This window comes from Temnothorax longispinosus, chromosome 1, assembly GCF_030848805.1.
Source record: "Temnothorax longispinosus isolate EJ_2023e chromosome 1, Tlon_JGU_v1, whole genome shotgun sequence".
Classification (NCBI taxonomy): Eukaryota; Metazoa; Arthropoda; class Insecta; order Hymenoptera; family Formicidae; genus Temnothorax; species Temnothorax longispinosus.
In genome coordinates, this window is record NC_092358.1 from 14,406,507 (window position 1) to 14,429,005 (window position 22,499).

At 40.1% G+C, this 22,499-nt stretch overlaps 3 protein-coding genes and 1 long non-coding RNA gene across 5 annotated transcripts in view; 1 reads left to right on the plus strand and 3 right to left on the minus strand.

Moving 5' to 3' along the window:
• Positions 1-97: 97 nt before the first annotated feature.
• Positions 98-1,306, plus strand: LOC139814375 (uncharacterized). The gene is made up of 3 exons (XM_071780595.1): positions 98-480; positions 604-841; positions 917-1,306. The coding sequence occupies exons 1-3, from the start codon at positions 98-100 to the stop codon at positions 1,304-1,306; spliced, it is 1,011 nt and encodes a 336-aa protein (XP_071636696.1).
• Positions 1,307-13,622: 12,316 nt separating this feature from the next.
• Positions 13,623-15,428, minus strand: LOC139824237 (uncharacterized). Its single transcript, XM_071796753.1, has 3 exons — positions 15,148-15,428; positions 14,718-14,876; positions 13,623-14,592 (listed from the first exon to the last, which is right to left on the minus strand). Exons 1-3 carry the CDS (start codon positions 15,362-15,364, stop codon positions 13,709-13,711), a joined length of 1,260 nt encoding a protein of 419 aa, XP_071652854.1. The 5' UTR covers positions 15,365-15,428; the 3' UTR covers positions 13,623-13,708.
• Positions 15,429-16,150: 722 nt separating this feature from the next.
• Positions 16,151-22,499, minus strand: part of LOC139810527 (uncharacterized) — a 359,450-nt gene continuing 353,101 nt past the window's right edge. Inside the window, exon 2 of the long non-coding RNA XR_011731418.1 lies at positions 16,151-16,407. This is a non-coding gene — a long non-coding RNA (uncharacterized lncRNA). The remainder of the gene's footprint in view (positions 16,408-22,499) is intronic.
• On the minus strand, positions 16,965-19,181 carry LOC139813057 (uncharacterized). 2 transcript variants are annotated; one of them, XM_071778325.1, is made up of 7 exons: positions 18,911-19,172; positions 18,652-18,784; positions 18,328-18,581; positions 18,085-18,252; positions 17,861-17,979; positions 17,447-17,761; positions 16,965-17,247 (listed from the first exon to the last, which is right to left on the minus strand). In XM_071778325.1, the coding sequence occupies exons 3-6, from the start codon at positions 18,354-18,356 to the stop codon at positions 17,499-17,501; spliced, it is 579 nt and encodes a 192-aa protein (XP_071634426.1). In that variant the 5' UTR covers positions 18,357-18,581; positions 18,652-18,784; positions 18,911-19,172; the 3' UTR covers positions 16,965-17,247; positions 17,447-17,498. The 2 variants fall into 2 exon arrangements, with proteins under 2 accessions (XP_071634426.1, XP_071634434.1); XM_071778333.1 differs by having other exon boundaries at positions 18,081-18,252; positions 18,652-19,181.

Here is a 22,499-nt window from a genome sequence, read left to right on the forward strand (position 1 = left end):
CTGGCGTATTACCCCCACTCCACGCAATGCAAAGTAGCATTTAAACGCTGAGCTAACGCTACTTAACCGACAAGAAGAAGAACTGTGTATAATAAAAATGGAGTACTCCAATTATTATAGACAGTACATCGCGTACGTTGAATATTATAGACGTACAGTGGCAGCTGCAGTTGCAGCAGAGGTTGTAAGGACACGACGCATAGCCGCTACAGCTGCAGCTATATATTTAATGAAAAAGAAAAGAAAATACGCGAAGAAAAGGTTTTGGGTAGCACCCATTTTTGAAAATCGTGATGTACATAGTTTTTTCTTTGCATCGGTCCCGAAGTTAATATTGGAGGACATACGTTTCCACAATTATTTTCGGATGACCGCAACTCAGTTGGAAGAATTGTTGGGCATGGTTGGACCAAGATTGCAAAAGCAGGACGTCATTCGACAAAGTATCTCACCAGCTGAACGGTTAGCATTAACATTGAGGTTTGTTTTGCTTGATCCAATTTAATTTTTAATTTAGTGTTTTTTGTAGTGTATAAACGTAACAACGTTATACATTTTTTCTTAATGCGTGAATATTGGTATATTATATATTAAATATTATAGATATCTTGCTTCCGGGGACTCCATGATATCGATGTCCTACCAATATCTCGTGGGAGTGACAACAGCGGGTAATATCATCCATGAAACCTGCAAAGCAATATGGGATGTTTTATGCCCTTTAGTTCTTTCGGGTCGACTGGAAGAAGGAAACTGGGTGGATATCGCCAATGATTTTAACGAAAGATGGAATTTCGTTCATTGCATTGGAGCCATTGATGGCAAGCACGTCACCATTCAAGTACGTAAAATCATTGTTGGTATACGATATAATTTAATAAGAAGTACAATTTGAAATAACAATTCTTACTTTTAGTGTCCCAAAAATGCTGGATCAGCGTTTTATAATTATAAACACAGTCACAGCATAGTTCTCATGGCTATCTGCGATGCAAATTATATAATACGTTTTGTGGATATCGGGGCATACGGACGACGAAGTGATGGTGGCGTCTTCAAAGAAAGTGCTATGGGGAAAGCGTTCGAAGAAGGTAGAATGAATATTCCACAACCAGCAGCGCTTGGAGAAGGAGGACCAATTTTGACATACTGTCTTGTGGGAGATGAAGTCTTTCCTTTGAAGCCATACTTGCTTCGTCCGTATCCAGGTAGAGGACTGACACCAGAGCAAGAAATGTACAATTACCGTCTGAGTCGTGCGAGACGAATAATAGAAAACGTATTTGGTATACTCGCCAGTCAATAGAGAGTATACAGAAAACCAATTATCGCCAGTCCTGATAACGCAAAGTTAATGGTTCAAGCAACTGTTTGTTTGCATAATTGGTTTCGCCGGCAGGACATTGATGAGAACGCATATGTGCCTCCGGGTTTGATCGATGTCGATGATCCGCACTGTCCAAATGGCTTCAGACCAGGGTCTTGGCGTGTCATCATGGAAGATGGATGCGCATTCAGAGACATCTCAAACTGTGGATCGAACATGAGTAAATTTCCGAGCGTCACCGAGCGTTCGAATCGGGTCAGAGTCGGGTTAGATTCGGGTCCGAGTTGGGTTGGCTTGCCTGTTTCCACCGAACCAGTGTTACACCAGAGTTGCACCAGGGTTGCGGCAAGGTTGAACGTTACCAACTGTGCAAAATGTTAACAGTAGCTTGACATATGAAGGTTATGTAACTATTAGAATATAAAAATATTATGGATCCGACAGCCATAATTTTAGTTGCACAGTACCAAAGTAATATGCATAAATTATTTCTGATATTACAAAATCGTCGACGAAGATTAGCACAAAAGTTATGGCATACAATGTTTATAATTATGAATACATATTTGCTTGCATTTGGACAAATAATTGCAATGCAAAGTTGTAGACGATCTCCGCGAATGTGGATGAAAGCCAGAAGTTCTGACTTTTGGGAAAGAATAGTATTGACAGAATATTTAGATGAAGACTGGCTTGAAACCTTCAGGATGAAAAAATCTGTATTTGATTACATATGTGACAAACTATATAATAGATTACAACCCGCGATACCATTCTTGGTAGCTAGAGTGCCAATTTCTGTTCAAAAGGCAATTGCAGACACCATATTCTACCTGGCAAGCTGCTGTGAATACAGAGTTGTTGGTCACTTGTTTGGAATTCACAAGACATCAGTATGGAGATGCGTCCACAAAGTTGTCGAAGCAATAAATGACATACTACAACCATTGTGGATCAAGATGCCTAATGAATTTGAATGTACGATGATTGCTCAGATGTATGAGGAATGTGTAACAGGATTTTCTGCGCCCAACGTCTCGCAGTCTAAATTCTTGCGTTAAATGCGACGCGGCCAATGAACATCGGCCTCGCCTGTGGCGACCCCCCCTTGCTCTCCCGGACCGCAAGGGGTTGCCGGCGAAAGGCGGGACCGGACATTCTTGATCTAAACGTCGCGTGAATAAGTCGAACATTGTAATGGTATTGGATGTCGGCGAAAGAACTTGTAAAGCGAAATATTCATATTGTACCAACGATGTCTGCGAAGTAATTAGTAAATATATATTGATCTCGATAACGTTCTTCTTATTCTGTACTGCTGAGTTCCTGTTCCATATACGAAGTCGGTATATTTTCGAGGAATAATCACGTTTAAAGGAACAAGCAGAAAGAGTCAACTGACCTAATTTGTTCATTTGGGAACGTAAGTAAGTGAATTTTATAGTTTTCAGTCATTTAAATAAAATAATGGGTCCTTCCAACTTTCCACCCCTGAGTTCCATTCAATTATAATATTATTTAACGTTACTAATTTTCGTAAAATTAGTTGGCGCCCATCTTTGACTACAACCACGTAAAATGTTAATACTGTAACGAAAATTAAAGTTTCTGAGCCCTAACAGTCATGGACCCGACCGCGTTAGGTGTTGGCTCTATTCATGTAAATTATTAAATTAAGTTATTGGGAAGAATAGGTCCTGTCTCATTTGGCGCCCAACGTGGGGCCCGTTGGAAAATTTTGTAAATAAAATAGAAATTCTGTTAATAAGAGTAAAGAAAATGAATGGAATATTAAGCGAAATTTCGTGGCTGTAATCAAGCCCTCAGGAATGTACTCGAACGCGTATAGCAACAGAGGTGTTTATTGCGCCGATATTCAGGTCTGTTTGTGTACATTTTCTTATATGTGGCTTACCTCGTATTAAGTCGCTGTTATTAAATTCCTTTCTATTTCCTTCTAGTTGATATTCGAATAGATTATTATTGTATACATTTAAATATATCCTGAAATATTCGTACGGAATATATGTGACAAAATTAATTGATAAGTTATAATGAAATAATTAAAATGAATATGTCCTTGGGCAAATTTATTATATATTGTTGAATTCTATGCCCATGTATTTATTTAATTATTTGTTTATTTATTTCTTTATTTATTACGGTTACGTAAACTAAATTTATTTATTAATTATGTGTTTATATTAATTTCGTCTGAATGAAGGTCTTGCCCTGATTCATGACAATATGTAAATTACATTTATTATTAATTATGCGTTTATTAATTTTGTCTAAATGAAGGTCTTGCCCTAATTTATGACAGTTTATCAATATATCTTGCAATGGCTGATTAGATCTTGTTCTGATTTTGCGGCTTATTTAAATTTTGGGGAACTAAGGTCTTGCCCTGGTTTGTGTTGGTCATTGTTATTGATACTGTATAATTTATTCATGGATTCCATGAACATGATTCATTATTCATAATGATATTTACTGATTATTGATAAATGAATTTTTTAGGTAAGACGAGTCTTGCCTCCGTGGTTGATTAGTTATTATTCGTGGATTACACCGCGAAGTGCACATCTAGCACTATAAAATTTTATTAAATAAAGCCTTATCAGATTAAGGCATCGGCTCAGTAAAGGATGACTTCGATGTTTATCTCGCCGCCCAGGAGGAAGCCTAATAAAAATCAAAATCGGCAAACGGAAGATACTACTCCGTCCTTGGACACTCTAAATCAAACTGTATTATTAGGTCAAGCAAATGAAAATATGGCGGATAGTAATCTTCCGATTGAAAGCGAAACAATTGTAGAAGCCGACAACCCGAATACGAACGCGAGCGTTTCAGTTAGGGCGAATACCGTAAATACTGTAAATATTCCTCCGTCTGTCGGGAGGGGCAGGGGTTACATCAGAACACCTACCCCTCTTATAGGAACAATACCACGAATTTCACCGGTCGCCAATATGTTAGGAACTGTCTGTTCCCGTTTAGACGCCATGGACGGTCGATTAACCGCAATTGAGTCTATGAAGGAAACGGTTGATCTTCTGATGGAGAGATTCAACCACTTATTGAGAACTCAAAATGCCAGTAACGCTGATGTAGATTTGGGCAGACAAAATATTTCCAACGAAACATTTCCGCGGGTTAATCTTGCGTCTGAAGGGGAAGCCAACAGACAAAATTCTATACCAGAATACTTAGGCGATGACGAAGCTGACGAAACAAATACCGTTAACTTACAGCCAATTAGGCGTCGCGAAATCCCTTTATTTCGAAAAGAACCATCTAATCCCTCAGGAGCATTCGTTCCATATAAAGACCTCAATGCACATAAAATTACTTAAGTTATTTCAAATAACGAAATAAACTCACGACAGAATGCTCCATCCGGTGAAAGAGGTTCAATCGAAGGGGAAATACGCCGAGTACATTTTGGAACTAATGAAACTGATTATCAATCAATGTTGCGAAGCTCGACTGCGGCCGAGCGCTCAGCGAGGTTTACTATATTACGACGCGTGTGATCGACACGGTTGTTTTCCCGGCGCGTCATATGAGCGAGGGGATCGCTCTGCCCCGGGTCAGCCCCGAGATGACCGAGGGTTAGCTTTTTCGAGAAGGGGTACCCTGTCCTGGAGATCTAGCGACTCTAGCGACGAGGATGAATTCAATCGCGCACGTAATATTCAAGACTATGCGCAGAGAAATACCGTGTCACCGAATTATCGTTGCGGCAGAGATAGCTCCCTATCTGCGAATGTCGACAATCATGAAAATTCTATCGCGTTCAAAATTGGTCGAATTGTAAGTACATGGCAAATTACCTTCCCTAAAACCGAAAAGGACCCCGATCAGTTTTTGCTAATATTAAAAGACTACTTGAGTATCAGCGGGGTACACAAGGACTTATTCGTGCCTTGTCTCTCAAAAATATTCGAAGGCCCATACAGATCGTGGTATCTTGTTAATAAAAAATCGTGGCGAACATGGAAAGACTTTTCGAGGGCCTTTCGTTACCAGTGGGGAGTTAAAAAGGCGGACGGCGATCTTTTCGTTGAGGTGCGAGATTTGAAATTCGAAAAAGGGGAAAGTTTGGCCGAGTTTGCCTGTAGAGCGCGACTTCTTTTTGAGCGAATGCAACAACCTCCCGAATTCAGAGAACAATTAAAACAAATTTTGGCCAAATTTAACCCACGACTTACATTCGAGATTCTAAACTTGCCGTTAAGGAATTATGACGAATTTTTCCATTATATTAACGAGCGTAACTATTTATATAAAAGAGCGGTTGAATCGCAAAATTCGCGTCCAAAGTCAAGACAAACTGAGTTAAGTTGTGCTCAGTCTAACCCCGGTAGAGGACCCAGGTAGCAAGCACTCGTCATTTTGACGTCAATTGACGTCAAAATGACGAGTGCTTGCTACCTGGGGAGACGAAGACGACCAATCGACCAGCGACGACGACGGGAATGATTATAATGGCGAACAACTCACCCAATTAAACGCCGTTGAACAGAAGATTCCAAGCAAACCAAAGAAGCATCAGGAACCTCAGGGCTCTAAAACTCTGGTTCGACACAGGCTTGAGCAGAACTTAGAGCGTTTCGATAAGACCGACAAACAAACTAATCCTGCGACCTCACGGACGGAACAGCCAACAAGCAGTTATTCAAGAGGACCTTACGATCAAAGTAAAATGTTCTGTTATAACTGTGGACAAAAGGGGCACGCCACACGCTTCTGTACTGCTAGTCGACAGGTGGTGTGTCTTGGTTGCCGAGACATCGGTCATGACAGTCTAAATTGCCCGAAATCTCAGGGAAACGGACCGAGCCCGCAATAACCACACCTCGGGTTGTTAGCACCAAAGGCCCACACGAGGTATTAGAAGAAACAAGATCGACAACTAAAGTTACACCTAACAAGGAAACGATTAACATAGAACAGGTTAAAAATCTGGACAAGTCAAGCAATACAACTTGTTTAGAGGTCGATAAGATTGAAGCAGGAACCACGCCGTCCATTAGGTTAAATGTCTTGGATGAATCTGAAGACGAATCAGAGATGTCCAATGAAGAAATCGAACTGATTGACCAGAATAAACTAATATCGTCTGACAAATCTCTTCATTTGTCATCAATCACAGACAAACCCACTGACACTACTAACCTCGCTGTTATTACTCAAGTCCCGGATCACAACACATTGAGAAACTGGAGGCCTTCCTGTCTGCCGCCACATGCTGTTCATCGTTTAACTCAAAGACGAATCTATTATGATGTTAAAGTTAAAGAACCAACAAAAGTTGTAAAAATACCCGTCGAAATTTCCATCTTTGGAGAAAAAATTCGCGGAATTATAGATAGCGGCAGTGAAAGGTCTTTCTTGAGTGAATCGGCTTATCAACGTGTCAAAACTTTTCAGATTCAGGAAATAACGCCCGACACTTCGTCGAAGATGGGTGTGCGACTTGGCGATCAGTCTGTGGTTAGAACTCTGGGTGGTACCAGTTTTGTAATCGATATTGGCGACGTTTACGGTCCCCAGTGGTTCAGCGTACTACCAGGATTGTCAGGTGACCTAATCCTCGGCATGGACTTCTGGCTAACATTTAAAGTAATCGTCGATCCATTTTCCCGGACATGGAATTTAGCCGGTAGTAATTACACTTTTCTATTGTCTCATCGTTTTATTTTTCCTACTGAGCTACAGACCCTTACCGTAAACCAGGCTCAGAGGCTGAAAGAATTCTTAGACGCCGAATTCGTAAAACTTGATGAGAAGTCCACCGGCGAAACTGACTTCATCAAACATGTGATTGAATTAAATGATCCCACGCCGCACCGTCAGAAGCCATACCGACGAAGTGAGGTCATCCGTAAATTCATCAGCGAAGAGACGGATAGATTGTTGAAGAAAGGCTATATCACCTGGAGCAATAGTGAGTGGGCTTGCTCACCTGTTGTTGCTCCAAAAGCTAATGGCGGACTTAGGCTTTGTATAAATTATCAACCTGTTAATCGTCAAACCAAGAAACCTGCTTATCCCTTGCACAACATGAGATCAATTTTGTCACAACTACATCAGGCTAAACTCATCTCGACCTTGGATATGAGTGAGGCCTTTCACCAGATTCCCATGGACGAAAATAGCCGAAAATATACTGCGTTTGTTGTTGAGGGTAAAGGACTGTTGGTGTGGCTTAGAATGCCTTATGGTCTTACAGGCGCGCCGTCAACTTTTCAACGGTTAATGGATACCTTAAAAAGACGTCTTAAAGAATTAATTGCAGAACGAAAATTACCAAATAAATGGGCTGATCAGGTGTTTACCTACCTTGATGACTGGATAGTTCTTAGCCAAGACCTCGACGAACATATGGCCTTGTTGTCGTTGGTTTTTGAGGTACTCCGCGAGGCAAAGTTAGTAATTAATAGAGAAAAGAGCAGCTTCGCTTGCAAAGAAGTCAAGTTCCTAGGCTATATTATTGATGAATTCGGCATGAAGCCAAACCCAGAGAAGATTCAACCAATTCTCGACTTTCCCGTACCGAAGGATAGGACTCAGCTACGTCAGTTTAACGGCCTCGTGAATTGGTACCATAGGCACCTGAGAAACGTTGCAAGGATACAGGGACCTTTAAATAAACTGACCAGTCCGAAAGTACCTTGGAAATGGACTGAGGTTGAACAGGAAGCCTTCAACAAAGTCAAAAAGGCTCTAGCTAACGCGCCGCGATTGTATGTCCCAATACCGGGACAACCATTTATCTTATATACGGATGCTAGCGACTTCGGCTTAGGAGCAATACTGGTACAACTAGATCCCGATACCCGTAAGGAAAATCTCATAGAAGTTTTGAGTCGTCCGTTAAGAGGCCCAGAACTACATTACACAACAACCGAAAAGGAGTGCTTAGCCGTCGTCTGGTCTGTCGAAAAACTACGGTGTTATCTGGAAGGCATGCCATTCAAGGTCGTCACGGATCACCAAGCGTTACAGTGGCTGCACGGACTGAAGAATCCTGTGGGTCAACTTGCCAGATGGGCGATCTACTTATATCAGCATGATGTGACAGTCGAACATAGACGCGGTACGATGAACGAAGCGCCTGATGCATTATCACGGATGTTCGATATTGACGTTGACTCCCTCGGCTGGAAAAAAGTGATTGAGGAGACGATCCGAAATAGACTTCAAGTAAACTCAATTTGTGATCAAGACTGGTACCAGACAAAATTCAAATTAGTACGTGCACAACCAGACAGATTCACCGAATGGAAAATAGAAAACGGCGAGCTATTGTACTATCGACCCGACTATGAAAAGGCTATTTTAGATGATGAACATCCATGGAAAAGGGTTGTAAAACCGGATGACGTACTAATGATCCTACGCAAAAACCATGACACACCGCAAGCTGGACACTTAGGCAGAGACAAAACGTTAGATAGAATTAGACAAAATTACTATTGGCCCGGTATGTCGCAGGATGTTAAAACTTACGTCGAAGAGTGCGAGACTTGCCTTAAAGTTAAATACAACCAGAACCCTATAAAGGGCCCGTTGATGACAAGGCCATTACAAAGCCCGTGGGCTCAGTTGTCTATTGACACCGTTGTCTCGCAAACGCGAACAAAAAGAGGTAATTCTAATGTCATGGTAGTCCAGGATTTATACACTAAATATATCGAGCTATTTCCTTTGCGGCATAGAACAGGTAAACTTATTGTTAAGTCCTTGGACACCCTTTTCGATCGCTGGGGCGCTCCAAAATCTATTATTACTGATAACGGAGCCGAATATATTAATAAAGATGTCAAAGCCTTTCTAGAAGCCCGACGGATAGAGCATATTACTACACCGTTAAATCACCCTCAAGCAAACCCTGTCAAACGGGTCAATCGAACAATAAAACCTATGATAGCCGCGTTCATAAATGAGAAACATAACGAGTGGGATGAACAGTTATCGAAAATTCAATTTGCATACAACACCGTGCCCCATGCGGGTAGTAGAGTTTCACCATTCTACTTAAACCACGGTCGTGAAGCGGTATTTAAGAACATGAACGAAACCGTCGCAAGAAGCTCTCAACAACCGATGGACGATTCAGTGGATTATTGGGTCAAGAGATTGAGTAGAATCGACGAATTCCGTCATAAAATCGAAAGTCTATTAAAATCTTATGCAAAAAGACACCTTGCCAAGGCTAACAGTGACAAATCAGTTAACGTAAAATTAGGGACAGAAGTTTACTACCCTAACAAAAAGCTGAGTAATAAAGCTGAAGGTTATTCCGCGAAATTCGCACACCGATATATAGGGCCCGCGTTTGTTAAAAGAATCTTAGGGCCGATGGTCGTCGAACTGGCGGACAAAACAGATAAAGTTATTGGCAAGTATTATTTGACAGACTTAAAATTCCCACGTCGTAGTCTACGCGGTAGCTGAGAGTGCGTAAACAGGTTGATAAAAGAATAAACCAGGATAGCTGTTTCAAACTTCAAGGGACAACTGTCAACCTGAGCGATACCAACAATGCGCCAAACGTCCTCGATCCTGGAAAGACCACCGAGTGCCTTCATGCATTGTTGACAGAAAATTTGGAAATCGAGGCAGAAAACGAGTCCTGACTAGGAAAATCGAGTCCACGCGAAGCAGAACTTCATCAGTCATCGAGGCATCAACAACAGACGCCCCAGAAGCCCCAAGGCCTGTTGCGTAATATTCCACTAAGTTCAGGGAGACGCAAATTGTCCTGCTTAGACGTTGAGGTCTGAAGGGGGAGGATGTAACAGGATTTTCTGCGCCCAACGTCTCGCAGTCTAAATTCTTGCGTTAAATGCGACGCGGCCAATGAACGTCGGCCTCGCCTGTGGCGACCCCCCTTGCTCTCCCGGACCGCAAGGGGTTGCCGGCGAAAGGCGGGACCGGACACTCTTGATCTAAACGTCGCGTGAATAAGTCGAACATTGTAATAGTATTGGATGTCGGCGAAAGAACTTGTAAAGCGAAATATTCATATTGTACCAACGATGTCTGCGAAGTAATTAGTAAATATATATTGATCTCGATAACGTTCTTCTTATTCTGTACTGCTGAGTTCCTGTTCCATATACGAAGTCGGTATATTTTCGAGGAATAATCACGTTTAAAGGAACAAGCAGAAAGAGTCAACTGACCTAATTTGTTCATTTGGGAACGTAAGTAAGTGAATTTTATAGTTTTCAGTCATTTAAATAAAATAATGGGTCCTTCCAACTTCCCACCCCTGAGTTCCATTCAATTATAATATTATTTAACGTTATTAATTTTCGTAAAATTAGTTGGCGCCCATCTTTGACTACAACCACGTAAAATGTTAAGGTGGTCCTTTCGTGAGAACAAGTATTAGATAGGTACCTAAATTTGATATATGTTAAATATACAGTAATAAGGGGCATGTGTACGAAAAATCAAGTGAGGTTACCGACACTTTACAAGAAATAAGTCATTCTAAATGTGCGTTCGCGGAGCGTGCCATTGTCATTCTATCCTTGTTTACATCTAATGAACGAGAAAGATAGAATGATGCAAATCGCCACGTCCGAGGTTTTCAACAAATAATACATGTACTTAGCGATCAGATGAATACATTATTCATGTCTTAAAATATTCCCTGAAGTTTCCGGATTTCGTACATACCTTGAAAATAAAGGCTTGCCGAATGTTTTGCTCTGATATATGAGGTTAAATAAGTAGTGGTCCAATCGCATATTGCTTTACTCGTACTGTTATGCCTGACCTAACCTAAATCGAGTCCAACCGCACTACTATTGTGATATTTTTTTAATTAGTAAATAATTAAATACGATTAAATCGTGCGTGTAAAATCATATTATATTATTATAATTATTGGGATGTTGTGTAATGTTTGTCAATATGTCTGTTTTCAATTACCTCATGACGGACTGTTACTTGACTAGCTGGGTCCGCGAAAGGACCACCTTAATACTGTAACGAAAATTAGAGTTTCTAAGCCCTAACAGTCATGGACCCGACCGCGTTAGGTGTTGGCTCTATTCATGTAAATTATTAAATTAAGTTATTGGGAAGAATAGGTCCTGTCTCAAACGTACACACATCCCACAACTTATTGGAGCTATTGATGGCACTCACATTCCCGTGTTACCACCTACAGATGGGTATAGAGACTACATCAATCGAAAGGGATGGCCGTCAATAGTATTACAAAGAGTAGTTGATCATACACAAAGGTATGTACATATAATAAGTTATGCATCAGCATATAAAAGTTTATAATAATATATTTTACGTACAACTCAACGTTTTGAATAATTAATGTTAGATTTAGAAATATTAATTGCAAAGCACCTGGGTCGGCACACGATGCAGCAGTCTTTAAAGAGTCAAATTTGTTTCGACACTACAAACATTTAATACCGCAGGTGAGATAACCAATCTTATTAATCTTATTATTGAAATAAAATCATTGAATTCCTGACTTGCAATAACGGATACAAATAATTAGTCCAGATAACTAATTACTCAAATAAGTTAGCAATATTGGAGTAAGATTCAACAATTGCTGTAGTTAGAACTAAATTAATATTATAAAGAAAATATTGTTACAGATTATTCAAATTTAAATCAACGTACCCCAATATAAATTTATAATTGAGGCTGCGTTCCGATATTCAGTGCCAGTATTGAAAATGTATATTGTATGTGACATTCAGTACTGGCAGTAAATATCGGAACGCAACCCGTAAAGCCCGTATCAGACTACGGATTGGGATTGAGATTAGATTGAAATTTAATCAATCAGAATAAAGAAAAGTAATCTGAAGTTTAGTAAACTGTACTCTGATTGGTAAAATTTTAATCTAATCTCAATCCCAATCTATAGTCTGATACGGGCTTAATAATATTCCTTGCATAAAATTTTCAGAAAACAGTGACTAAATGGTGCAGCAATACTTTTTATGATAATGGGAGATCCAGCATATCCTCTGCTCCCATGGCTGCTGAAAGGATATACTAAATGTAGACGTCTTACGCCAGAGAATCATTCAATGTTTATTTAAGCACTGGACGTGTGGACATAGAAATAGCATTTGGACGCTTAAAAACGCGGTGGCGCGGCGTCGCATTTTAAAGAGAATTGACGTCCATTATTCTTTTGCGCCCCAAGTCGTAGCTGCTTGTTGTCTGCTTCACAACATTGTGGAATCTCACAAGCAAGAATTCAAACATACATGGATGAGAGATATCGATGAATCTGATGTACTGTTTCCACAACCAGAAGGAACAAGATCACGTGAATATGATGATTTAGATGCATCGAACATTAGAAAGGTCCTCATGAATCACTTATCACAATTTCCACTACGGAGATCATTTTGCTGATATACGGGGCAAGGGTAAAGAATAGGTCAATATTTTTTTTAATTTTAATGCTCAATATGTAATTTATTTTAATATCAATATAATTTTGTATCAATATAATTGTGTATCAATATCAATATCAATATGTGTATCAATATCAATATGTTAACATAACTTATTATATATATCCTTAGAACAAATCTTAAAATTACTATTAATTCTTTTGTAGAACATAAAATCTTTGGTAACTCATATGAAACGAATAAACAAAGGTAACTCGTAAGAAACGAATAAATTGCGTAATAATAATTACAAATAATATGCACAAAACAAAAATAATCCTAGTTCTTAAAAAATATGTAATAATTCTCGTATTTGTACTTAGCAATTGCACTTCTTTAAATTGTTGATTATTTCAGTCATTTTGAGCACCATCTAAATATTTTATCTGTTTATCCTTAGAACAAATCTTAACATTACTAATTCTTTTGTAGAACATAAAATCTTCGGTAACTCATATAAAACAAATAAACGAAGGTAACTCGTAAGAAACGAATAAAATGCGTAATAATAATAAGTACAAATAATATGCACAAAACAAAAATAATCCTAATTCTTAAAAAATATGTAATAATTCTCGTATTTGTACTTAGCAATTGCACTTCTTTAAATTGCTGATTATTTCAGTCATTTTGAGCACCATCTAAATATTTTATCTGTTTATCCTTAGAACAAATCTTAATATTACTAATTCTTTTGTAGAACATAAAATCTTTGGTAACTCATATGAAACAAATAAACGAAGATAACTCGTAAGAAATGAATAAAATGCGTAATAATAAGTACAAATAATATGCACAAAACAAAAATAATCCTAGTTCTTAAAAAATATGTAATAATTCTCGTATTTGTACTTAGCAATTGCACTGCTTTACACTGCTGATTACTTCAGTCATTTTGAGCATCATCTAAATATTATACCTGTTCATACTCAATGTCCGAGCTTTCTTTATCTTCTTTAATCACAGGACGAGATAATGATTCACTTTGTCGTATAATGGATACTTGACGTGAAGAGGATGGATTTTGGACAAGTGACTGATGCGGTATGATATTTGGTCGGATAACAGTTGCAGGTGGTAAACTTGTAAATTTAGGAAGCGCTTTTTTAATTTGATCTGGCTTTGAGCGAGTCTGCATTTCGTGCCATGGCGAAGTATAAGGTTGAGCTGTATTCTTATTGTTCTGAGGTAGTAGAGTTTCTGTGAACATCGGATTCATTGGTGGCATAGTTGAAATTCTAGGAAATAGCTGAACCGTTGGATAATTTGTAGGTAACGGCGAATTCAAATTTTGTAGCCCTGTGAGTAACATTTGCGTTTGCTGCAAAAAGATATGATTATATTGATTAAGCATCTCCTGATCAAGCTTGCGCTGTTCTTCGATAGTTTTTGTCAGTAAATTTTCTTGCGATTCAATTATTTGCTGTGTAAAGTTTTGCATAATCTTCAGATTAGATCCTGGACCTTCGCGCCTTGGATATGTAGGTGTTTTACATATTTTACGTTTCTTAGAAGAAGCGCATAGCTTGTCAGAGCTATCAAGTTCACACGAATCTAAGGAAGGCATTGAACTGGCATTGCTGTCTTCCGATAAACAGCTGAACGTTGGTGATAATGGACTTTGTAGGACATCAGAAAATGATGTTCGGTGACTAGTTGAAGTAGATGGTGACAGGCTAGAACGACCACTAGTACGTTCCACGAATTGCCTTTTCTGTGATCCATCACGACCTTCTGAATTTTCTGATGTTACGACGGACCCAGCATTACTTGCACAATAACCAGAGGTCTCATCATCTGAAAAATACATTATTACATAGTTAATTCGGTGTCTATATTTGTGTTAGTAACATATTTTTAATAATTAAAATAATATAGCAGCACCACTATTAAATATAAACTTAAACATTCAAAAATCATACTTAGATCCGGAGGCAATACCGTAGAATCTACACCACTTTGATTTACAATTGGTCGGTGACCAAATATCTCACTCAGCTCTTCGAAAAAAGGACATTTTACTTTATCTTTGGTTCCTGCGCCGCTTACTGATAAAGCTTCTGTTGTAGCTTTAAATCGTTCTGTAAATAAAAAAAGCATTAAAAGTAAAAGGTAACATTTTCACTGCAAAAGCAACGATTGAAGTTTATTGTCAATTCCAAAATAAGTGTTCTAGTCATTAACAGGCTATGGTATAAAATAGATGGACGGTAAAAGAAATTCATTGTCGTATCTTATTTTAATACACGTTTATTGAAATAAGATGCGACTATGAATTCCTATTCCTTGTTCTTTATTCCTCTCATTAGGTCTGAGCCTTTACAATTACAATATTTTTTTCAATTTACATACTTTTCATCGCTTTAAATTTGTCTAAGAGTTGCGTAGGTGTTTTCCGATATCCTTTGCTCTTAAAGGCTTCCTCTACTTTCTTGAATATTTCGGAAGTTCTAAACTTCTTTCCATCCATCAATGCTATTACTTGCAATTCTTTTATAATTGCTAAAAAGCACTCCGTCTCCTGGACATCCCAAGTGGCCGGCTTCTTTCTTTCTTGATTAGAAGCCATTGTAAACAAAATATAACCTCTATTTTTACATCAAAATACATTAAACGCGAAGAGCTCAGCTGCTTATCTTTTCCTATAAAAATGATAAAGATTTAATACAAAAAAATTAAATCAAAGACATGAGCAGACGTCGAAATTTTTTGCATGGAATTAAGCTGCACGTAAAATTTAGGCGGTGATACTAAAAAATTATATATCATTCAATAGTAAAGTTATCGAATAAAATATAGTATAATAATACTTGTATAAATTTCTGCTTACAGAGAAAAGTAATATCTCCTGGATAATAGTAAAGCAAAACTCGATAGTATGAAGTAAAACGTCTTCTAAAAGATTTATGTATAAACTCATTTATCAAGTTGGCAACACTATAGTAACGCTAACTCAACTCTTGTCGTTTCCATCGAACCTCATTTAGACCCTACCTTAAAATTTTATTGGGTAGGGTTCAGGTTCGAGTTTGGTGTTTCCACCGGAAGAGCGCTCACTCCAACCCGATTCTGACCCGACTCTGACCCAGTACGAACCCTCGGTGGAAACTTACTCCATGAGTGCCCGACAATGCATAGAAATTCGAAATGAATTTTGTCGTTATTTTAATAACGAGGGAGCAGTGCCGTGGCAATATGAAAGATGTATGTAAATAAATGTGTCTGTGTCTTTTCTATTTGAAATAGGAAATACATTAATAATTACTTATAATGTATATTTCCTGGTAATAGATATTCAGTTTTCAAATGGATGGAACCCAATCCGGGTTGTTTCATATCCGTTTGTTGCGACCAAAAAGTTATATATATATATATATATATATATATATATATATATATATATGTAGGTCTAGAGGTATGTTCCGGGACTGTTTACGTTTTTTGAAATGTACAGTCCTGGAATATAACGCATATATATGTAATCAGATTCAAAAAATTGTCCCGAAACGTGCCGTAGGACATGAATTTTTTCCAGGACAGTCCTGGAAACTGCCAAATGTCCTGGAATATACCGATGTAAAAAAATAAAAGTCCCGGAACATACTTCCAGACCTACATATATACCTATGTGTGTGTGTGTGTGTAGTATGTTCTTAAAAATTAATAAAGCATCTAGAAATGCATTTTTTTTAAGCTAAAAAGCAGCACAATTATTTTACCTTATGGATGTATTATAGCGGAAGGCTGATCGCAGTTTCAATTTCTATTATCCAAGCTAGGACATATTGGATATAATAAGTTATTTTGTATATAAATTTTCTATTTTTATTGTATTACATTACAATTAGTGATCAATAGAAAAAAATTATTTGCAATGCGTATAATTTCTAAATAGAGAATTTCCATAAATACTAAATAAACAATATTTTCAATATTGTTTAAATATAGTAGCTATGTGCGAATTACATAGCAAATACACAAAAATATAAACAAAAAGTGTTTTTACAACCCAAAATCATAATTCAAGTTAATTTGTTAATAAATCTACAAATAATATGCTGTTGTTAAATGAAAATAAAATTAAAATCTATAACATGAGATACGATAATGTACACGAGCGTGATATAGATACATATACCAATATAGATACATATACCAATTTCAAGATTGCGCAACGGCCACCATCTTCTCTTGATAAATTAAATGTATAGCATGATTTACAAGGCCCATCAATTTCGATAACGATGCAGCCCCTGTATCTAGAAGAGCAGCTTGTTCTTGCGTTCCAGTAAAACGGACTACGCCAGCTGGGCGATCTGTACGCGCGCTGATTACTCCAGTCTCTACCAAATTGCAAAGACATGCTTCTGTTTCTTCAGTCGGAAGATCTAGTAACTCAGCCATGCGAGTTAATGCAATCTTGGTGTAATATTTGGCCATAATCCTTATGTTCTAAAAAAATGTTTCTTTATATATCTACATTCTGTGCATGATATTATTAAAGTAAGACTATCGTCAAATAAATATTTTACTATTTTATATTTTTCAACTAAATTTCGAATATTGACAATTTTGTATGATATAACTTAATACATACATACTATACTTTTCATTATCATTTAAACACGTTCTGAATAATATATAAACTTACATGTTCTACAACACAGTTCCGCAAATCTGCCCACTGTTTGCATCCTTCTCGATTACACTTTCTTCGCTTTAGTCAGAATTTGCATCACTTGCAGCATAACATCGTCCACTAGCCGAGGATTGATTTCTCGAAGTTGGGCAGCAACGAGATTGCCAAATAAAGCCGCTTTGTCAGTCGGTTGTGTTGGTGGAGGAGGAAAAGGAGGAGGAGGAGGAGGAGGTACAAACGGCGGAATGTTAATTGCAGGTGAACGACCGAGAGCATCAACCAATCGATCAAAGGGTCCGTCTTCATCTATACTGAAACGACGCTTACCTACAACCATATTCACAGATCCTGTATTTCCTATCTATTAAAATTATATTCATAAGTCAAATAAAGGGTACTATGCAGTAGACTTGTTAGTTTACTCACGTGATCCACGACTGCTGCTGTTACTGCCAATGCTGCCACTACGAAAGATGTCTTCACTATCATTGGATTCTTCACATTGGTTTTCCAGACCTTCGGACGCCGGAATATTGGTTGCAGTCCTGTAACATACAGTTTTGCATTAAATTTGCATGCAATAAATATAAATAAAAATGTACTAGTGCATTGAGACACGTTTGTACGCTCGTAAATTCATACATACGTACTCGGTTTGAAGCTGCATATCGTTGATAAACTGCATCCGCTCAGCGTGCACCCAGCTGCTTCTTCGTGTTCCCGCTGAGCCACTCGGTTGGTGCTGCTTATTTTTATGGATTCTGTTGGCATCGCACAAAGATTTCCATTTTTTTTTATACTTGCAATGTCCATCGTAGCTAGAAAAGATAAAAATATGTTTATAGCACACTAATAAATTTTATTCCAATCAAGTTATAAACGTAGAATATTACAGTTCATTGCTGCAATTATTTTCTCCCATAGTTTGTTTCCGCTTTCAGGGCTCGTTCTGCGAGAGGACGACGACAATCGTACAGCGGGGGACGCTTGCGAACTTCTTCGATAAGCTGTTTCTCTTCTTGAATTTTTTTGCTTCGCCAATTGCCATCAGCCTCTTGGTTTAGGATTTGGGTGGTCTCCTCCCTCGGCTCCACCACCATCGCCTCCGTACCGTCCACCAAACTTTTACGAATAATTTGTCCGTCATCTGCACATTACAATATCCACTAATGCTACTTACAAAATATGTATAATAAAAAAAAGGCATTAATACTCACCGCTTTGAGGATATAAAATATGTAAATCGTTATTTATATAAACATGACTAAATCCCTCAAAGTAAGGATGCAGATCTACTTCATTTTTATGAATGACATTTTCACATATGTCACAGGTGTACAATAGAGTTTCCTACAATATAACAAATACAAATTAACACAATATAACAAATAAATTTATATTACTTAAATAAATAAGAAATAAAAAGCAACCTAACCTATAAGTATGCTTAGTACTGTATAATATATAGATACTAACTTCGTTTGTATTTTCTGGCGATGTAAAATTATCCGTCCCTTCAGCCATACTTATAATTATTCAACTTCTTTCTTATAACTTTTTAACTTCGTTCTTTCTGTGTCACCACGTGTACTTATTTCTCTCTGTGTCACCACGTGTTTTCGGCGTTCGGCGTTGCTTCGCTAAAAATTCAACCGTGTTGAACTTTTTAGCTAAGCAACGCCGTAACGCCACCTTGACGAAAATTGATGGAGTGGGAATAAAACGCTGGCTTTTCTTCGCTCCGTGAAATTGTACCTTGATTTCCGCCTCGTTGACATTTTCTCGGTCGCTCGCGTTCGACTCCCCGTCATACGCGGAATCGTCCCACGACCTGGCTGTCTCACGTTCATCGTTAGCCTCCTCTTCGCGATCGCTCGCCCCTGACTCCCCGTCATTCGCGGAGTCGGTCAGCGATCTGGTGTACGACGCTCGCCTCCGGTTGTCGTCCTCTTCGCGATCGCTCGCCCCTGACTCCCCGTCATCCGTGGAATCGGTCAGCGATCTTGCGGACTCTCGTTCGGTTTCGGTTGTTTCGCCGTCATCGTGATACCCGTCGTCGCTTTCCGCTTCATCCGGCTCGCCCTCTCCTCTCAATTTCGGCAATCTGTTGGGTTTCAATTGGCGGGCATTGAACACCCCGATCGTCTGTCCGTCGAGGTCCTCGATCAGGTAAGCGTTCGGTCGTATCACCTCTTGCACCCGATACGGTCCTTCGTATACCAGGTGTATCTTTTTCGTTAATTTTCGGCTGGCGTCCGATCTGCGGTGTCGCTTCACCCAGACCTGTTGTCCCGGCGTGTATTCCGCCGTTCCGTGTTTATCGGCTTGTATTTTCCGCTTCCGCGCTGCTTCGGCTAATCGTCTTCGCGCGGTCTCCACTTTATCCGCCAACGCCTGTTCCGCTTCGCCGTCATCGTTCTCGAGGGGAATTAGCGCGGGATCGAGTGACGTCAAGTGTCCCGTCTCGCCGTCGTTTAGTTCGCATGGCGCATAGCCGTGCGACGCGTGTCGCGAGTGGTTAATTACCTCCTCCGCTCGCCTAACTATGCGGCTCCACGCACGATGCCGCTGGCTCGCGTATGCCCGAATGATTCTACCTAATTCCCGCATCACTCGTTCTACCGGGTTTGATTGCGGATTATATGGCGATGTACGTCTCACGCCGAAACCCTTTTCGCGCCCGTAGTTTCGCCATCTCGCGGTTAGAAATTGTCCTCCGTTGTCCGTCAGTATCACTTCGGGCACGCCTATCTCGGCGAAAAATCCGTTTTCCAGATTATCGATCACGGTATCCAATCGTTGGTCACGCATCGGATAAAGCTTTACGTATTTGGCAAACTGGTCCATTAACACGAGAATGTATTTTTCGCCGTACTGCGTGGCCGGTAGGGGACCGAATATGTCGAGTGACAGAACTTGTCCCGGCGTCTCGGGTAATTCATAATACTCGGTTCCGACCGTTGCTCGCGTGTAATACTTTGTGGCTTGGCACACCTCGCACGATGCCACCACGTCGCGTGCGATGCGCGCAAAATTCGCGCCGTCGAAATAACGTTGTAGAAAATCATGCACCTTGTCGGTACCGAAATGCACGAGCAGTCGATGCGCCGCTCGCGTCATTCGCCACGCTATCGCTCGCGGTAACGCGACTCTCTCGCCACCCGGCTGTTTTCGTATTCTAATTAATCCGTCGCGCTCGTATACCTCGTTCGGGTTGACGCGTCTTTTTTTCTTGTAATTTCGCGTCGTTCGCTTGTGCTTGTCTTATCACGTCGAGCCACGCAGTTGTGTCCTGCCCTTCGTGAATATTTCTTATCAACGCGATTTGCTTAACTTCCACATCGCGCGCATCTCCGTTTGCCCCGCGTCTCGATTTCGTTTTCCGTGCCCGGCAGATGTATCACCTCCAGGTCAAATTCCTGTAAAAAAGCGAACCATCTCGCGATTCGCGCATTATTCTGCACGCAAGTACTCAGGAATTTTAATGCTTGGTCCGTATGCACCCGTACGTGCCTGCCCATTAGCAGAGTGTGCCATTTGCGCAATGCCCAATCATGCACCTTGTCGGTACCGAAATGCACGAGCAGTCGATGCGCCGCTCGCGTCATTCGCCACGCTATCGCTCGCGGTAACGCGACTCTCTCGCCACCCGGCTGTTTTCGTATTCTAATTAATCCGTCGCGCTCGTATACCTCGTTCGGGTTGACGCGTCTTTTTTCTTGTAATTTCGCGTCGTTCGCTTGTGCTTGTCTTATCACGTCGAGCCACGCAGTTGTGTCCTGCCTTTCGTGAATATTTCTTATCAACGCGATTCGCTTAACTTCCACATCGCGCGCATCTCCGTTTGCCCCGCGTCCGCGATTTCGTTTTGCGTGCCCGGCAGATGTATCACCTCCAGGTCAAATTCCTGTAAAAAAGCGAACCATCTCGCGATTCGCGCATTATTCTGCACGCAAGTACTCAGGAATTTTAATGCTTGATGGTCCGTATGCACCCGTACGTGCCTGCCCATTAGCAGAGCGTGCCATTTGCGCAATGCCCACACCAATGCTAAGCATTCGAGCTCGGTAATCGTGTAATTAAGTTCGGCTCCCTTTAGACTCCTACTCGCGTAACCTATCGTTTGCTTCGCGTGTTCCGCTTCCGGTAGGTATTGATAGAGTCGTGCTCCTTATCCGGATCTCGCCGCGTCTACGTAGATGCCGTATTTCGCGTTTGGTTGGAAAAGATATAAATCCGTCGCGTCGTGAAATGCTCGTTGGATATCATTGAAAGCGCGTTGTCTCTCGGCCGTCCACTCGTACTTTTGACCTTTTTTCAATAATTCTTCGAGCGGTCTTGTCATTCGCGCTAAATTTTTAATGAATCTACGATCCCAATTAATCAAGCCCAAGAAGGATTATATTTGCTTCTTGTTCATCGGTCTGTCAAAATTCTGTATCGCCATTCTGGTTTCCTGATTTATCTCCGCTTTGATTTCATTAAATGTATGTCCCAGGAATCTTATCTCCTCTCGCAGGAATTCGCACTTTTGCTCGTTCAGCTTGAAACCAAATTTCTCTAATTGCGATAGCACCCATTCTATGTGGAACATGTGTTCCTCTAATGTGTCGGACATTATTAGCACGTCGTCCAAGTAAGTCAGCAAGAATTCCTGAACACCTAGCGCTTCGTGCATCGCTCGCGTGAACGACGCTCCCGATGTCTTCAGGCCGAATGGCATTCGCTGAAATACATATGTCTGCCCGTCGAAGAAAAATCCCGTATACTGTTGAGACTCCTCCTCGAGTGGTATTTGCCAAAAGGCGTTGCTCACGTCGAGCGTTGTGAAAAACTTCTTTTTCCCGATCTTCCGGAAAATTTCCTCGATTGTCGGCGGTTGCGCATGGTCGTTTGACATGTGCTTATTGCATTCCCGCGCGTCCAGGCACAATCGAATATCGCCATTTTTCTTTATAACTACAACGAGCGGATTAACATATTGCGTCGCTTGTTTCTTGATTATTCCTTTCTTCTCGAGGTCCTTAATGTATTCCCTTACCCGATTCATATGAATCTCGGGGAT